Source organism: Cyrtonyx montezumae, unplaced genomic scaffold (genome assembly GCF_038088225.1).
Source record: "Cyrtonyx montezumae isolate F1298 unplaced genomic scaffold, pur_monq_1.0 scaffold_15, whole genome shotgun sequence".
NCBI classification, from domain to species: domain Eukaryota; kingdom Metazoa; phylum Chordata; class Aves; order Galliformes; family Odontophoridae; genus Cyrtonyx; species Cyrtonyx montezumae.
In genome coordinates, this window is record NW_027071881.1 from 6,938,265 (window position 1) to 6,952,003 (window position 13,739).

At 43.9% G+C, this 13,739-nt stretch overlaps 2 protein-coding genes across 5 annotated transcripts in view; one reads left to right on the plus strand and one right to left on the minus strand.

Moving 5' to 3' along the window:
• NCOR1 (nuclear receptor corepressor 1) overlaps nucleotides 1–8,624 on the minus strand; it is a 57,174-nt gene extending 48,550 nt beyond the window's left edge. For all 4 annotated transcript variants that reach the window (XM_065731994.1, XM_065731992.1, XM_065731993.1 and 1 more), the window contains exon 1: nucleotides 8,361–8,624. The gene's annotated coding sequence lies outside the window, so the exon portion shown is untranslated. The remainder of the gene's footprint in view (nucleotides 1–8,360) is intronic.
• A 1,270-nt stretch (nucleotides 8,625–9,894) lies between these two features.
• The window catches only part of PIGL (phosphatidylinositol glycan anchor biosynthesis class L), a 53,842-nt gene continuing 49,997 nt past the window's right edge, over nucleotides 9,895–13,739 (plus strand). The window contains exon 1 of the mRNA XM_065732010.1: nucleotides 9,895–10,217. Within this exon, the coding sequence (XP_065588082.1) occupies nucleotides 9,974–10,217 (244 nt within the window). The 5' untranslated portion in view covers nucleotides 9,895–9,973. The remainder of the gene's footprint in view (nucleotides 10,218–13,739) is intronic.

Consider the following 13,739-nt stretch of genomic DNA (forward strand, 5'->3'; position numbering starts at 1 on the left):
CTCACACCAGTTCCTTCTTCCAGGCTAGATCAGAAGCTGCTCATCTTCATTTTTAGCATCCCTGGCAAATTATGCTACAGAAAATCAAATCCCATACCTTCTCAGTCAGTGATGGCAAAATAATGTTTTTTCAGGAAGTATCTTCATACTTTCTCATGTTCTGCAAATCTCAGAGTCTGCTCATAAAAACATTTGTAAGAATGGTTATACACTTTGGAATTCTGCCTGTCTGACAAAGATAGGCCACAAACTTCCACACAGCCACCACCCGTGCTGGCCAACTGTCCATCCCACTGAACAGTGCCATTCAGAAGGGGAAGAAATACATATTTCTTGTTTTCTACTTCATAACCTAGTCCATTCTTCTTGCATCCCAGTCCATACATTTCCTGCATCTCTTGTATGTTTAGTCTGGGTCTCAGTGGTGTCAAATGGTTAATACACAAAATATAAAATAACTTGAAAATATAGGGGAAGTCAGTGTAAAGAGTCCAAAAGAAACTGTTAAGTCTGAAGATAATGAGCAGAGTAAAAGCAGTGATAGGAACTATGAGGGCTCACACATGACTTGTAATAATTTAAGCTTTTCAGGCAAGGAAATGATTTAACATTGTTTATTTCCAGAGATATGACAATATATTTATTCAGCCAGCTTTTATTGAACCTTTGCCTCGCACTTACATTTGTCATATGCAGAGAATATGGAGTAAGTTAGAAATAACCTAGAACTGGACACTACAACAGGAAGAGTCACAGCGTAATTTCAGAGCTGGTTCTAAAAGGCCATACAAATTTGAACAGTATCTCTAGATCTACAGGTCTCGAAATGCCTCAGAAAGAAGCAGAACTATGTACTAACCTCAGTGTCCGCAAGGGAAAATGACTCACTGAAAGCTTAAGACATCATCAAAGAGCACCGAAGATACAGTCAATGACTGAATCAGAAATAAGAGTCACGTTCCCAAGCTTTGGCTTGTGGATTTGTGGCACTTAAAGTGGGCAAAAAGTGGCACTGCCCCAGAGAAAAGTAGTTTTTCACTAGGAAAAACAAGGTTAAAAACCATAACTATTTTCAGCAGGCCAGTTCCCCAAAAATCATTCAACACATGGCCAGACAGATGTTTAGGGCAGCAAGAAGGAAGGGCAGGAGGACAGGAGAAGGGCAGCCACCTCCTCACTGCTCTGCTCACCAAGCTCCTGCTCACGTGCTCAGCTTGGTGCGGGAGGACAGCTCTCCGGTCCTCTGGGGTTGATTCAGTTTTTCTTCACACATACGAAACAAGCTAACACTTCTGCATTCAGAGTAATTTTTGTGCCATCTTGAAGTACTTAACCAACATTTGCTAATTAAATTCCACATTCTTTGGGGAATTTTCCTCATCTCGTTTTTGAGGAAACTTAAGTGTGATAGCGAGCACAACGAGTTCGATCACAGCCAAAGAAAGCTTCTATCAAGTTGTTGAAAAAAATTATCTGCAGCCTCAGTAAAGCAAGCTCTGATGTAACTAAGCTGTGGCAAAACAAGGAAGGCTCTGCCTTAGGCAGGGGGTCTACAACATAACACAGAATTAATTCAGGGATGTTTAGTCAAATTTTACTCCAGTAAGAAAATAAAGAGCAAAGAGAATGTTTCTGCAGTGGTCAGAAGGGCTGTATCCAAAACATCCTCAAAACTCAAGGCCTCTTCCACCCATTAAGATCTCCATCCATTCTGTTCTACATTGCAGAACACTCTCATAGCCAAAGCATACTAGCATATGCTGTTGGAGCAGGCAAAAAGAAACAACCAACACATTTTCTTTAGGTTGAAAACAATTAACTGTTGCATTTTCATGGAAATTCTGCATGAGCAAATGCCTTTTTTTTCTTCTCTAAAGATGTTTTGAATATACAATAAATTGAGTCCAATCTTGCATAGTTGCACTCCCTCTTTTCATAAAACTCTTGACGTAAAAAAATTACTATTTCTATCCCTACTAGAAATATAATTTAAGAGAAAAAACAGCATCTGTAGGGCTTTGTTTTACTAACAACACCAAATAACATTCTCTCCATTAATTCCTAATGCTGCAGATCGAGCCATAAATGCCTTCAGAGGGGACATCATGGGAAAAAGAAGAAATAAAATGCCGAGAGAAGCCCAAACATCTGAATGTGACCCTTCCTCACACCCTGTGATTTCTACTGGTGTACAATACTGCCTTATTTCTGAAGGTCCAAGGCACTGATTCACAGCTGTGCCATACAGTGTCTGACTTAACATTCTGCATGAGATGGAAGCACTATGTATTCTAATTCAGCCAATTAAGGAAGTGACAGAAGTCAAGGAGCATCACAGCAGCTAATTCAAGATGTCACATTTACTCTCTATTAGCATAACTTTTCCATCTGCATTGAGGTAGTGCAAAAACGAAGACAGGATTTTACACTTCAAGATTTAACAGAAAAAAGGTTTTCCATTAAGCATATTCCAGCTCCTTAAAGTACTTTAAGTAATAGCTTTTGGAACATTAAATATTGAATAAGTTATAGAAGAGCACTTCAAAAGGATTTTTGTTGCCATACCAGAAGATGAATATAGCTTGCTTAATCATGTATGCGATTTCCAACCAAACTATGTTACCAAATCTCAAGATCACATTTTTATAACTCATCTTTAAATACCAGTTTCCCCCTGTTCGTAGCTACAAATACAAATAGAATTAGTGCTCTTCTAAATGGGGTCGATCAAATTCAGCTGACAAGCCACTCTTCTAAAGGAAATTCTATTTTAATCTCTTCTGTAATTTATGAGCCTAAAGAAAAGTTGCTAATACATGCTATCAAGACCCAGGCTATGCACAACTTTGCTATAATATGGGTGATCCAAAAAGGACAAACTAAGGCTTCATTAACATCTTAGGAAGCTTCTAATCAGCTACCCATTTGCCCCATCAAAAAGTAAATAATAAAATAGTGCTGAGCATATGCCTTAAAGAAAAGTACTTTGGTTCACAGTCTGCTCACCAGTTGCTTCAGACCGAACATGCAGGGGGATCAGATTCATTTCTTAATTTCCCACTTGCTGAGATGAGAGCTTCTCCCTCCTGGGTTATGTCTAGGAATCACACTTCTTGGTTCTGGAGGAACACATCCAGCTCTCTTCTGCCAAGGAAGGTCACAGGGACACCAAGGAAGGAGGAAGTCCTCAATTCAAAAATGAAAGTGAGGGATGTACATGGTTCCTTCACTAAAAGTACTGCTGAGAAACAAATTAAGCCAAAGGATACAAATCTCATTAGGAGTTCTGGTTTCAAAAATGTGTCTTTAGAATATAAACTGTCTGCTTTTCTCCCAAAGACATTTAAAGGATATTTTGGTTTTCTCAGAACCACAAGAGTCTCATTCCTGGTTGTCCCAAGACAGCAAATACTAGGCACTTAGTGCACACCACAAGAAAACGTCACGAGCCAAAGACCAGAAACTGAACCTACAGAGTTGACTGGTTAAAGTAACATTTTTTCCCCTCTCCTAAGATAACTGCAGCAGTTTCAAAACCCTCTTCTGAAAGACCCCATCCCTGTCACAGAGTAGTTTGACTGATTATGAAACACCACTTAAACTTAACCCACAAAGCTGTAATGTGAAACAAAAACCACCCAAGCATCCTCCAACGAATCAGTTCATTGAATGCAAGAGGTTCAAGAGATGCTATGCCCACAGCAGAGCTAAGCACTACCACACCTTCCTCAGCAAGTCATCCTCACTCAGGAGTCTGTGCCAAAAAGTCACCAAAGTTTTCCTCAGTGCATCTAATTCCTCCCATCTGACCCACAATTAAAGCGATGTCAAATTTCACAGATATCATACACTATGCATACAACATTCTTGCAAGATGACAAGTTTTGCTTCTTCATCTTGGAGTGAAAGCATAGGTACCTTAAAAAACAGTTGATGCACATTAATTTATTCCTTCACTGTTAAGTCTGCTGCAGCTAAAACTGATTTTACATCACTTAGCACGTAAGAAATTGCAGTCACAATTTTTCATTTCCAGCCTCTTCATGCAGACCATTCATCAAAAGTGTATCAGGTGCAGCAGATTTCCAGAAGAGCTTTTGTCTGGAAGAGGAACTACAACTTGACTAATCCATACTAACTAAACCCATAGCTCCCAAAAGATAATGTGTTACAAGAGAAGCTATTTGAAATTTGAACTAGAAAGACAGTAAGGTTACAATAATTGTATTTTACTACACATAATAATGCCTTGGTCTATTTAGATACTTCAGAGGATAAGCAGGATGGCCTTCTGGAAAAAAGTTTGTGATTTATTTGTGTAATTGTCATTTACTGACAACTACAGTGAAGTTTGAGATGTTCTACTACACAGAGAATACAACAGATGAAAATAAAATTCCTTGTTGGAGCTCACATAACAGCCTCTAGGTCACAGAAAACAGCAAAGAATAGAAGGGATCCTAAATTACAAATGGTAAAAGAAAAAACTCGTATATCCATTAGGGAGGAGGGTAGAAAACAGCAAAAAAATAATGTATTTGAGTCTCTCTTTGAAGCCACAGTGAAATATCAGCACCTACAGAAATAACAGCCAGAGGTAAGAGGCTGCTTGTAGTAAGAAAAGTTTTGAAAATAACACTCCAAGAAAGGTAAAGCGTGCAGGAGAGTTCCCACCTTCCTGATCCCCTTTTCAGTCAACAAAGCACCTTAAACAGCGTGAAAAGCAGAACGATAATACAATAATGGGTGAAGAGTCCAGCTGAACTTTAATAATACACTCATCTATTTTGCAAAACAGCACTTAAACTTCTAATCAACTTTATTTTGTGGGCTTAACTTTGTAATAGTGACAGAGAGGAAACACTAGGTTCATGGGAAGAAAGGGGCAAGTGCATTTCCTAGAAGACTTTTCGTATGAAAACGTGATTTATGTCCACGTTTGTCAGAAACCCTCCTCACGATCTGAACACGTGCATTCATGCAGGAGAGCACGGCACGGCTGCTCCCAGCAGCAGCAGGAGCTGCACAGAGGATGACTGCAGCCAGGACAGATGTGCTTCTGCCTGCACAAGGGCTACAAACAGAATTAAACAAATGTACTTTCCCTGAAGCACCGTAAGGCACAACTAAATGCACGGCACGAGAGGAAGAGTTAAAAAGACATTATAGTAGTTTAGGTATATTTTATACTTTATCTTGTATTTTCTCATTTCTAGGCCTTATTCCCCTCGTTGTCTTTGTGAATGCATTTCTATTTCCAGGTGCACCCAAGGCCAGTTTACACACACACAATTTCTAGGCCCTGGTCAGCAGTCTGCCCAGATAATGTCTGCATAAAAATTTAATTGCCCAAGTCTCTTACTGCTGAGAACTGCAAACAGTAAGGTTTTTCAGAATGGCTTACATTTCTTCGTACCAACACAGTGACTTAATTTTGCAATAGCCTTTGAAATCAAGCAGGTGAAGTCATTGACTTCAAAACCACACAGACCAACATCCTCCTGAAGCCCAAAACAAAACTGCCTATCAAATCATTTGGGGAGTGGCAGCACTACACAAGTGGTTTAGATGCAAAGCTATTCAAGGACACAGAAATCTCTCTCAGGAAACTGGGAGGAAACATAGCTCCAAGGTAAGTTTGAGCTTTGTGCACACTAACTTAAGCCCCAGTAGGCCCAGACTGTGGACAACACTTAGTAGACAGTGGATAAAAGCTGAACTAGAAATGGAAGAGGGAAGAAACACCACAAAACATAATTATTCAATGGAGACTCATTGAAGGAGAAAGAAACTAAAACTGAAGATAAATTCAGCACGTTCCTGGATATTTACATAATCTCGTAGTAGTCCAAAGTAAATATTTACAGACAGCACTCTACATAAGTCAGAATTTTTACTTCAAACATTTACAGTACAGAGACCAGGTAGCAGGTTGCTTACTGCCTGCCATCTGAAACATCGATTCAGATTTGACTGAAGAACATAAGTGACACGAAGAGTTCAAGCCTGCATCCAGGAAACGTTTGTTTGCATTAAGAAACCACTGCGTGGTTAGTAGCCTGCTCTCAGGATTGCACTGCACAGCACCTGCATGAGGCACAGATCTGTTCCAACTTAAACAATTGTTAAAATCTTAAACTTAAGTGACTACACACACAAGAATTCTGAATAGTATTTGTGACCATACAAGAAAACCCTCAGTGAACCATTCTGTAGAAAAGTACAGAAGAATAAAAAACTATTTCACCAAAACTTTGGCTGAGAGCTTTGAGCAAATTAAATGTCAATATTAAAAATATAGAAAAAAATATTTTTTCTGATACAGAATATTTTCTGGTTACCTTCAGACATTTAGCAGTAGTTGAAGCAGTCAGCTTGCCCCCCTGAAAGCATCTCTCACTCACACAGTAACTGAGAAATAAAGTAGCTAAGAGGATGCAGCAAGAGAGAACCACGAGGGCACCAGAGGGAGGAAATTGAAAGGAAGCATTGAAGTCCGTCACTGCTTTTACCTCTATTTTTGAGACACTTTTATAGACTCCTCACAATGAGGAATGCCCAGAAAGAGCAATTAAAAAGAGTGGTTATAGGAGTAAAACGTATTTAGAGATAATCAGCAGCAGCATAATGTAGAATAAAGAATATACTCCAACTTTGTACACGTAATCCAAATTGTAAGAGTTAGTTTTAGTGGGTTTGTACTTAAAAAGCTACAGAGATCTAACACTTGTGGAAGGAAACTCTTGCAGTATTCCCTCCATACACTGATAAATGGCATTTTAACCCCTAGAAAGATTTCAAAGCAACACCCTCTACTGTGAGCACCGAGTTTATCACAGTGACCAACATCAAATAGCGTATTACAAGCAGACAAATCAAACTGCACACAAAGCACAACAGAATCTTGTTTCCTAAGCAGCCCATACTGTCACAGAGAAAAGCAATGTCGAGAAAAAAATTAACCATGCTATTGCAAAAAGGGTCACTGCAGTTGGCTTGTTTCCTCTGAACTTTTGAGAATGAAGGTCTTTCATCCCCCAACACGAGACACTAGATTTTAGCTAGTTAGAAATCCACTTCAAATATTACATACTGCCTTTCCAAATGTCAAGGCTCTTTAGTTAATCACGAACAACATTCTGCAGAGTAAAACTCCAGTGCAATATTTCAACAGATCTGCACAGCCCCTATGTGCAGTGACACGACACTGTGTGTCCACTTGTTTGGACACCTGAGCTGTACCCAGGGCCTTCTTACACACCACAAGAATCACAACAGCACCATTTGTCCCTTAAATCGTCAAGCCTAAAATGAAAAGCCCTGCCTGAGCTCTAGCAGCATGTAATTGTATTACTATGCATATAATACAAGAATATTGCCACCAAACTCTTAAGCTAGACATCCTTCTCATAGCAGTGAGATCTTTCTTATTACGTTATAACAATATCTATAGCAATGAGGACCATATAACTGACACATGAAGAAGACCGTTTTGGACAACGAGATGGTTCAGACTCACAACTTACTTTCTTGAGCCTGTCTAGCACTAACAGCACACGATCCATCTGTAACCTCATCAAACTGCCACCAACTGAACACTGACAGCTTTATTCAGGTGCAGAGAGATCAGCAAGCACAACATTCTCTACCACCGAGGCAGAATTACTCTAGAAAAGGCCACTTCCCTGGTGCCCTCCGGTAGCCCCGAGGTCAGGGGGGCTGCAGGATGCAGGGGCTGCTGATGGGTCCTAATGGGGTAACCCAACATCAGCAGCACAGCAGTTGCCCACTGACAGCCTCAGTGCGAGGAGAGCATCCTCAGGAACGAACGCACTCCGGCCCCACGTTCCAGAATACTGACTTCGAAGAGATTTCGAGGAGCGGGCCTTTTCCTTTAATTATTACCGTGGTTGGGTGTTGTTGCTGTTGTTGTTTTTTTCCTTCTTTTTTTTTTCTTTCAGACCGGGCTTCTCCCCGCAGGAGGAGCACGGCGGCCCTCATCCCACCGCTGTGCACTTCCCCCCCCCCCAAGTTCCCCGCAGCCCCACGCACCCCCGGCCCCGAAGCAGCGCTAAAGCCGCCCCCCCCTCCTCCCCACTCGCACACACACCGCGGGCAGCGGCACCCCCAACCCGATCCACCCCCCTCCCCCACCTGGCCGCTCCCTCAGGACCCCCCCGGCTCCAGCGCCCTCCCCTCGGGGCTCTGCCCGACGAGGAGGGAGGAGGGAGGATGGCCATGGCCCCCGCCTCTTCCCCTTCCCCCTCCTCTTCCTCCTCCTCCTCCTCGCAGTGGAGACTCCAAAGCCCCGCTGCCCCCTGGGCCTCTCCTCGCCGCCCGTCCAGGCCCCGTGCCCTTACCGACAGCGCGGCGCTGGGGCGGTGCGGCCGCGGACTCCGGCGGGGTTGGGCGGTCGCGGCGTCTCACCTCAGCCTCAGCGCCACCGCCACCGCCATCTTGCCTCCCCTCCCCCGGCTCGGAGGGCTCCGCCTCCTCCCGTCAGGTCCTGGCAGCTACCAAACAAACGGCGGTGCGGCGACTCGGAGGTTTCTAGCAGTCGCGGGGACTCACCCCTCCCGCCCGACGTGCAGGCAGCGGAACGCTGCTCTGGCGGCGTCAGCACACCAGAAAGCGAGGGCGGGCCCCGGGGTAAGAAGGCGGGTTGCTACGCTCCTTCCAGGACCCGCTGGCCGGTGCGGCGGCGGAGCAGGACTCCCTCCCCCCTCTCCGCTGAGGGGCTCGGGGTGGGGGTGTGGGTGCAGCCGCCATGAGGCTTGGGGCGCTCCTGTGAGCACCCTCAGAGCCGTGTGGGGGTCCCCGCAGTTGGCGCACCTCTGCCTCGAGTTCTGAAAAATTAGGTTTTAAATCCCAACTGCCTTCTTGTTTTTAGGTTTGCTTGTTTCCCCCTCCCCTCCTCCTGAATGAGGAAAACGAGCGCTGTCCCCTTTCGAGCCGTGTTACGCTCGCTGGTGCTCTTCCGTCTGCTCTATCTGCAGGCGTGTAATCGGGAGGTGTTGAGATCACAGATAGAGCTCTATTATCGGGTTTGCAGTGGGAGCACGTACCGTTAGCCAGGATTAAGCTTCCCCATTGAGGAACCGCGGTCGTGTTGCACAGCTTGCAGTCGGAGTCACAGCGCAGGTGCTCAGCCCGTGGCAAAGAGGCGACTTTCCCTCATTTAAAACACTTTCCCCCATTTAAACACGTGCTTTATTGGCACCAACACGTAGCGAGCACCACAGCTGAGCTCCACTTCATTCATTACTGCATCAACACATCTCCAGGCTTTAACCTGTCTTTAACCCCTCTAACAACTCACTGCACGGTATCCAAGTAAAGCTCGTGAAGGACCCGGGTGTATTTTGTGAGGTGTTTGTCCTCTAGATGCTGAATTCCTCTGAGTTGCTTTCCCAGTTTTACCCTTTAAGCTGAGGTTGGGGTAACGTGCTGCTCTTCCATGCCTCGAGCAGCACAGCTTCCAAGCCGCTGTTTTATATCTCACTACCTTTCCCTATTTATACCGTCACCTTTTGCTTGGTAACGTCTCCAGCGACTGACTTCAGCCCTGAGACCCATCCAAACGTGTTTTTTTTTTCTCCCGTAGCCGCGCTCAGGACAGAGCACAGAGCACAGCGCACAGCCTGCCTCTGGAGATGCTCTCGAGGTCTCACTTCGCCCACGTGCGCCCCACAGCCGCACCGAGGTACGCCTCGCAGAGCTCGGTTTTGTCTTTTGTTATTTACTAACATCCCAAAGGAGCTCTGCTCCCGCTAACGGGGCACTCCCGGGGCAGACCCCTACCGAATACAGCGGAGCAGCCCCGAAGCGCAGAGCCCGGCACACGTTTCCGCGGCCGAGTAGCCCCGCCCTGAGGCGGGGAGTGGAAGGGCGGAAGAGGGGAACCTTTGGTAGCGCGGAACGTTCGCTCCGCCCGTCCCCGTTTCCCGGCGGAGCGTGGCGCGGTGCGGTCGCTATGGCAGCGGGGCCGTGGGGCTGGGGGCTGTTGGCACTGCTGCTGCCGTTGGTGCTGCTGCTCGGGGCCGCGCGCCGCCTGCGGAGCCGCTCCGCCGCGGCGAGCGCGGGGCTGTCGCGGGCTGATGACGTCAGCGCTCTGCTGGTGACGGCGCACCCTGATGACGAAGTGATGTTCTTCGCCCCCACGCTGCTCGGCCTGGGCAGGGCCAGCGCCCGCCTCGCGGTGCTGTGCTGCTCCGCAGGTGAGCGGGGACGCGGCTGGGAGCGGTGAGGCTACCTGGCCGCTGAGGTGCTGCCGCCCGTGGCGTCACGCGGAGGCCGCTGGGATGTTTTCGTGTATGACTTCAGCGCTGGGCTGCCCCCGTGGGCGGAGCAGGCAGGGCTGTAGTGACGTGTCAGCGCGTGGTTGGTGTGGCCTCATCATGGTGTGACACTGTGTGATGTCACCGTGATGCCACGCGTGATGTCACTGCTGCGCTGAATCTCACAGCCCTCTGGGCTTCTGCTGAAATGACAGCGAGCATTGCTGAGACATGATTTTGCAGCACATCTGTGGTTTGAGGGCACCGTTTTGGGCTGGGGCATCCTGTGCACCCCTGAGAGCGGCCTCACTGCTTCTTCAGCCAAAATGCTGCTTTCAGCAGTTTTGGTAGCTGCAGATAAGTCTGTCTGAACCATGCACACAGTTTCACGATCAAATGCTGCAGCGCTGAAATACTCTGAAACTGCATGGAAATGTGATTAAGTTGCATAAAAGCACTCATTGTTGAAGTTTTTACATTATGTAGTTCTGTGGTCTTTTAGAGAATTTGCTTTGGATGATCATAATATGTTCACAGTAACACATTTAAAAATGTTGGTTGCAAAACAGTCTTATGGAAAAATAGCTCTGAAGATAACCTGAGGCTGTGCTGCCCATCAGTCAGCTCAAAGGCAATGTCAGCAGTGTCTTTGATAGAGACAAATGTCTAGTTTGTGCTTCAGGTCCTCCAGGTAGTTTGCTCTGTCTGTGCATTCTGCTTCAGTGCTGCATTAGCTTTTCTTCGCATCACTTCTTCCTGAATCACTGGAGTGATCTAGGTTTGCTATCTTGTGTTTCTCTTGTTATCTACTAAACCTTGGTATAATTCTTTTAATGCACAACTGATACCCAATCAGTTATTCTTCTGCTGAGTTCAAGGTTGTACTGTTGTGCTTGATGCAACACTACAGTTTTGCATTTCATTATTGTTACTTTGTTCAGTTCTTTTGGATGTAGAAAGCAATCTCATGTTAACGGATTTATCAGACTACACTGCTGTACCTGAATTTGTGAGCCTGTGGTGAAAGCTAAATGTTTTAATGTTTGTTCAGAGGACTATTTCAGGCTAAAAAGATTTACTTCTTACACTGACAGCTGCTTGTATTTGGGAAGAAGGACTGCTGTAATTTTGAAATCTCCTGCTTGTTTACTGCCAACTTTTATGTTTTGTTCTCACACCTTTCTGTCGTAACAGGCTATCTAGGTGAGAAGACAGGGATTAAGCTATTGTTGAAGTCTAATGGTACATTGATTTTAATGATCACTACATGCTCCTCATCAGAGATTTAGTGCAGAGCTTTCAGTTGTTTTTGCTGAGGGACAAAAGTCTGTGGATCCTATTTGGCTTTATCACAGCTGTGACGAGATTACTGACTTGCAATTCTGCCATTTCAGTTGTCAGGACTGATATACTGCTGCCAGTAAAGAACTTTCCAAAGAAGTTGTGTTTCTTTTTATTTCGTTCAGATTCTCTTTTGTATTGTCTCTAAAGTACTGCTTCAGTGACGTGAAACATTGTGTTTGAGACTGTCTTCTATTGCATGTCTTGCACATCTTCATAATGGAACTAGCAACCCATACAGGAAAATGTATTCACTGAGCTAATGGCTTTCTCTCTGCTTCTTAATGGCCTTTTGGTGATTCAGATGGTTTATCCTCTCATTGTTTATATGATTGATGATGACAAGTGAGTCGATCAAAGACTCTGCAAATTGTACAACTAAAACAAAATAATTACGTAGGAACTGTTGTATTTGCAGTTCTTACATATCAATCAAAGTGCCATAGAAATGAATCAGAATTAGAACACTGTGAGGGGGAAAAAAAAAAAGCAGCCTTCTCCACACTGAGTAATCTTTGAATTAATAACTGTATAAATGTATTTTATCCTCTGTAGTAGCAGACTCTTTTGTGAGTGCTCAATGGATGAGTTCCAGCAGCATTAGCTATTCAGTTGTTCTTGCTTTCAATAGCTGCCCATTTTTTTGTTGCTGTTGTTGTTAGCATTTATATATTTATTCCTAATGTCCAGACACATTTCTCAAGCTGGAGAAAATGGATCTGTTCCTTTGAGTTCAGTAGAAGTTGGGTATTTGGAGAATAATGGCACCATTTGAATAAAACATCACCTGCAATCCGTTACTGCGCCATATTGCAGTATTACATATGTTACACTAAAACACTAGTATCATTAATTCAATGCAAGAAATCAATCTAAAATGAAGTACTCATGTAATTCATCTGAGGAAGGTACACAGTTGGATTTCTGAAGCTGTAACTTAAGATCCATGCTGCAGACTACCAAGCTGATGTGCTCCTCAGCAAACCCACAGGTGATCATTTTCATGGTTATGTAAAATCATTCACTTAGTTTGCAAGAAGAGTTGTTATTTTTTTTCTGGTTATTGTTCACCTCTTTGGAAATTATATAAAGCTGCTCAGATTGCAACATTTCTTTAGAGAAGTGCTAGATATAGATGAGTCACCCCAAACAATAAAAAAAATTCTAATGTAATTCAAGACAGCTGACTACAGACTCAAATCATACATTAACTTTTTTTTAATTTTTATTTTTTTCATTTTATTGCTTCAAAGTTAAAATTGGGCTGCAAGTATTTTCCTGCACAGGGTAGCATATTGAAAGGGACCGTTGCAGTACTGGCAAAGACACTGCATGTCTGATTCCAAGAAAAAAAAAAACAACAAAGAAGGTAATGTGAGGACAAGATGAGAAAAAAAGAATTTAGAGGAGGAGAATTCAGAGGAGGAGACAGTGTTTTGTTTCCCTAGTAGCTGTTGGTCTCTGAATATCTAACAAGTTTTAACTTTTCCAAAATACCTTTTAAAGTAGGTTTCCTGCCTTTTTTGGTTCTGTAAGTTCTTTGCAATTGTAGCTTCTGCTGGAACTTCCTCTATAAGGGATCCAGACTTCTGAGAAATCTTCATCTCAAAAACCAGATTTTTATGATGGAATTCTTCATTACCCAAAATCCTCTTAATTTCATCGCTGTGTTCTATTGCAGTGTCTTAGTGTTATGTGTCATTTACTGTTTAATAAAAGTGGTCCAGGGTATACTATAAACTTCAGTTACTTAAAGGATACATTTTGGGATAAGTTGGGACAACACTTGGAAAGCAGTTCTTTCCGAGGACTCTGGCCTTGTTGTTCAGCCTGACTCTGTGGGCCTGTGCACAAGAGGGAGTTCATGGTACCATGCCTAATAATGAAGGAGGAATAGCTTAGGCTCTTCCTGAGGAGGTTAATTATTACTGTTTTGTTTTCAATACCTCTCTTTTAAGTGGACTAAGGTCCCACTAACCTCTTTCAGAGACAACCTGGAAATTTGCCAGCAATAACAGTCATCTCACTGGAAGGGCTGCTGTTTCTTCTGTGCTTATGAAAAGATCTTGCTCAATTGTTTTGTAGTATATTGGTGACTTGTGTTCAGGTAACTTTTAAACT